The sequence below is a fragment of the Salvia hispanica genome, chromosome 3 (assembly GCF_029641045.1).
Source record: "Salvia hispanica isolate PSC_SH4W2 chromosome 3, Shi_PSC_v1, whole genome shotgun sequence".
Classification (NCBI taxonomy): Eukaryota; Viridiplantae; Streptophyta; class Magnoliopsida; order Lamiales; family Lamiaceae; genus Salvia; species Salvia hispanica.
The window spans coordinates 66005604-66009773 of NC_142694.1; the positions used below are offsets into that span (position 1 = coordinate 66005604).

Genomic DNA, 4170 nt, shown 5'->3' on the forward strand with positions numbered 1-4170 from the left:
CGTTCCACCTATATATAAATATGCATGAAAACTAATGGATGTAAGATCTAAATTCTAATTATAAATTATGAAAAAGAATTCAAAATATTTTGAACCTTTCCTAAATGTTATTGAATCTACTAGGAGTAATATATGCGTAAAGCGTACAAATATGAATGCATTTAATTTAAAACTTCTTACATTTTTTTTGTACTAAGTATAAAAAATTGAAAATAATTACTTATATGTTAACAAAATTTAAGTTAATAGCCATACTTTATTATTTATGTAGTCCACGCGTGATATTATATACACAAAAATGTATATTCCATATAAATATAAAAGTTTGGCTATTAATTTAAATTTTTGTTAAGATATTATTAATCATTTTCAGTTTTTTCTATTTTTTAATAGCATATATATAAGAAATTTTTAAAATAATAAAATAAAATACTAGCAAAAGACATGTATTGTGCAATAAAATACTCCTTCCGTCCCACAAAAGATGTCACACTTGGGAGACGATACGAGATTTTAGGAGGTTTTAATTTATGCGTTAAATGGTGAGAGAAAATATAATTTTTATATTTACGTGAGAGTTAAAATTTTCCAAATATAAAAATATAATATTTTTTTGAGACAAATTATAAAGGAAAGTGTGACATTTTGTGGGAAGGAGAGAGTACTCTACAAGATTGAAGTGCTAGAATCTACATTGAAGGATGCCCTTTAATTCTTTACCGTCTCTGTTTCTTTTTTCCACCGAACAAGGGAGACTGCTTCACCAAATCTTACTCACTACCCGTCTGCAAATGTTGCTTCTTCGTCGCCTGTAAAAACCTAATATTCTATGTTCGATTGCTCTTTTCTTGATGTAAGATAACGTCTTCTTCATTCTGTATTTTCAACCAGGTAATTGATTCATGGTATTATTATTTTGATTTAGTATAAATTGGTTTGGTTTGATTTGTAATGGGTAATCAAATTAGAGGTATTTTCATCTAGGTAATCGATTCATGGTACTATTTTGAGTGTCTAGGTCATGTTGATTTAGAATAAAATGGCTTCTATTGTATAAATATCTTATGGTTCCTCTATAATATTTCCAACAGGGAGATTGAAGTTTGGGAATGAAGGAAAATAGTCAGATTATATTTGGGTGAATGAATTTCAGACTGGAAAAGGCGAGGAACCTCTAATTTCTGGAAAGATGGAGGTACACATTCATTCTCGAACCTCTTATTGTGTTTCCGCTAGTAAAATTGAAAGTAGGAAGAGAAACAAATCGAAAGAAGAAGAGATGAACACTAGTAAAAAAAGGAAAGATAGGATAGAAGGTATTAGTGAAGAACATAACTTGTACATCCTAGCCCTTCCGTCTCAATCGTCCGAGAGCAGACATGTATCGAAAGTGAATAAGAGGATAGAAAGCTTTAGTAAGGAAGTCCCCAAACATTTGGAAAAGGACAAACATGAAATTGTTATTTCCCCTTATTTTAAGGAAAAAGAACAAGTTTTTGGTGATCAATTGGAAGATATTTCCCCTTATTTTAAGGAAAAAGAACAAGTTTTAGGTGATCAATTGGAAAATTCTGGCGGTGCAGTTAAGTGTTCCTTTGATGATATGCTCTCAAGATTTATGTATACAAATGGCAAACTGCACAACTCTCCTGCCAAGTCTTCTTTAAGTGAGATAGAGCATGTTCAAGGAGCAAGAATTGTTTCACCTTATTTTGCAAAGCAATCAGAGAGTGTTACTCTGAGGAAAGGAGCTAGAATTGTTTCACCTTATTTCGAAAAACAATCAAAGAATGTTCCTCGGAGGAAAGGAGCTAGAATTGTTTCACCTTATTTCGAAAAACAATCAAAGAGTGTTCTTCGGAGGAAAGGAGCTAGAATTGTTTCACCTTATTTCGCAAAGCAATCAAAGAGTGTTCCTCAGAGGATAGGAGCTAGAGTTGTTTCACCTTATTTTGCAAAGAAATTTCTTGTATCTCCTTGCCCATTTCACAAGGCACTTGCAGCCCAAAAGGCTAGAAAAAGACTTCAAAGAAAAGCAGCTGCTACCCTCACTGCTGCACAGAAACGGGATGAAGCTTATGAAAGAAAAACTCCAGAAAACACTTGGACTCCTCCTCGTTCGCCCTTTCATCTCATGCAAGAAGATCATGTTTTTGATCCTTGGAGGGTATTAGTTATTTGTATGCTTCTTAACCTAACTACCGGAGTACAGGTTAGGCATCTATTCGTTGGAATGTAAAATTATTATTTAACCAGTCTGCACAACACTAACTCGTGCACACCATTACCATCTTCTGAATATTTTTCTTGATTTGTATGTAGGCTAGAAGGGTATTGCCAGACTTATTTCAAATTTGTCCAGATGCCAAGACTGCAATGACGGTTAATGTGGACTATGTTGCTGATCTAATACACAGCTTAGGTTTGCAAAAGAAGAGAGCAGTCATGATTCAGCGATTATCTGCACAATATGTGACTGAAAGTTGGACCCATGTAACACAATTGATTGGTGTTGGCAAGTATGTTGCTCTTCTCTTTCAAACATGTTTATTCGATAGACATTGTTGAGAGTGGTTCGTAACATGTGGTTGCTATCAGGTATGCAGCTGATGCTTATGCAATATTTTGTACTGGAAAGTGGGAACGCGTCAAACCAGTCGATCATATGCTGGTAAAATACTGGGAATTTCTCAGTAAGTTATATGCAAATCCGGTTCCTCAAGCTGCTCCTACTGTTTAAAAGTTTAAACTACTTTCCCATAGAATTATACTTACACCTATATTCCTTTTTTTGTTCCTACTAATTAACCAATGAAGATATAATATATATGCATGTTTTTATTGATCCCAGATTGAATGATTATTTCAATGACTGAGGTCACTGTCTAATTTTGTTATTCAATCTACAATTTCTTTCTTCTTTCTTATTTTTAACTCTATTACCTTTGACAATGGACTTGAATCTCACTAGTTGTTCCCACTTTTTTATTTAGGATAATAAAGTTTGGTCAAATTCTGATCTACCCAACCTTTGAAATTGGAAGATTAAATAACGAAGTTTTGATTCTTCTCAATTATCTCATTCATGCACAAAATGTCGTTTTTCTTTTGGTAATTATCAAGGATATCCATCGACGGGCCCAATGCCTATTTATTGTGCGGATTTGTAGACACCTCGATTGGTGTGGGGGGGAGGAGGACAACAGTCACAAGGATTTAAGGCTGCTCCATACCCAAAGGGTAGGATTGATTCCCTCACCATTTGGTTAAGGATGAACAAATCTCATGTCATTCGGCCACACCACTTAGGTTGAAAAATGTCAAAATGATGTTCGAAACGACGTGTTTTATTAAAATAAATATTTTTTTTTCTTATACATACCTTTATTTTCTTATTTCTGTTCTTATTTTATTGGAATATTGTCATTTTTAACATCAACAATAGACGACGATTTGTGCATGGATGAAACAATTGAGAAAAATTGAAACATCGTGATTTAATATTCCAATTTCAAAGGATATGAAATAGCCTAATCTTTCACCAAACATCATGATTTAATATTAAACTGGTATACTTAGAGATTCATATACTTGTGGATTCAAATCTCACTGTTGTTCACGCGCATGGATACTAGATTAGATGTTTATTTCTCGTTTGGGTTATTTCATTATTGTACCATTTTGTAATTATTGATCTAATTCAATATTTACTTGTTATGGTTTTACCATATTCATTAAAACTTATCAAACTTGTATCAAACCTTTTCAATTGATATAAATTTTATCCTCCAAGCTTTATGGGTGCAGTTGCGGCATTGACCGTGGAGGGTGAGAGATAGTAGATGGGTAATGCGAGAGAACAAATTAGAGAATATGTTATAAAAACTAGAGATGCATATGGAGGTTATGAGTAGACGCAATATCGACAATAACAGCGTCATAACTTCTATTCCATCTGTCCCACAATATGCACTTTTTAATTTTGGAAAACTTTTCTCACTAATTAGGTGGTATCTATTCTTAAGTAACAATATTTTAATTACTTTTTTTACTACCTCTCTTAATTTACCAATTTTGTATTAAAATTTATGCTGAACCCAAAATGCATGTTTTTTTAGGACTGAGGGAGTATTAATAACATGTTTCATCCTTTAGATAATTTTCTCGGCA

At 33.0% G+C, this 4170-nt stretch overlaps 1 protein-coding gene across 3 annotated transcripts; it reads left to right on the forward strand.

Annotated features, from left to right (window-relative positions):
- Nucleotides 1–685: 685 nt before the first annotated feature.
- On the forward strand, nt 686–2902 carry LOC125216551 (DNA glycosylase superfamily protein). 3 transcript variants are annotated; one of them, XM_089067023.1, is made up of 5 exons: nt 686–891; nt 1092–1195; nt 1584–2212; nt 2323–2519; nt 2599–2902. In XM_089067023.1, exons 3-5 carry the CDS (start codon nt 1604–1606, stop codon nt 2738–2740), a joined length of 948 nt encoding a protein of 315 aa, XP_088923149.1. In that variant the 5' UTR covers nt 686–891; nt 1092–1195; nt 1584–1603; the 3' UTR covers nt 2741–2902. The 3 variants fall into 3 exon arrangements, with proteins under 3 accessions (XP_088923149.1, XP_047974251.1, XP_088923150.1); XM_089067024.1 differs by having other exon boundaries at nt 690–891; nt 2004–2212; XM_048118294.2 differs by having other exon boundaries at nt 1092–2212.
- The last annotated feature ends 1268 nt before the right edge of the window (nt 2903–4170 follow it).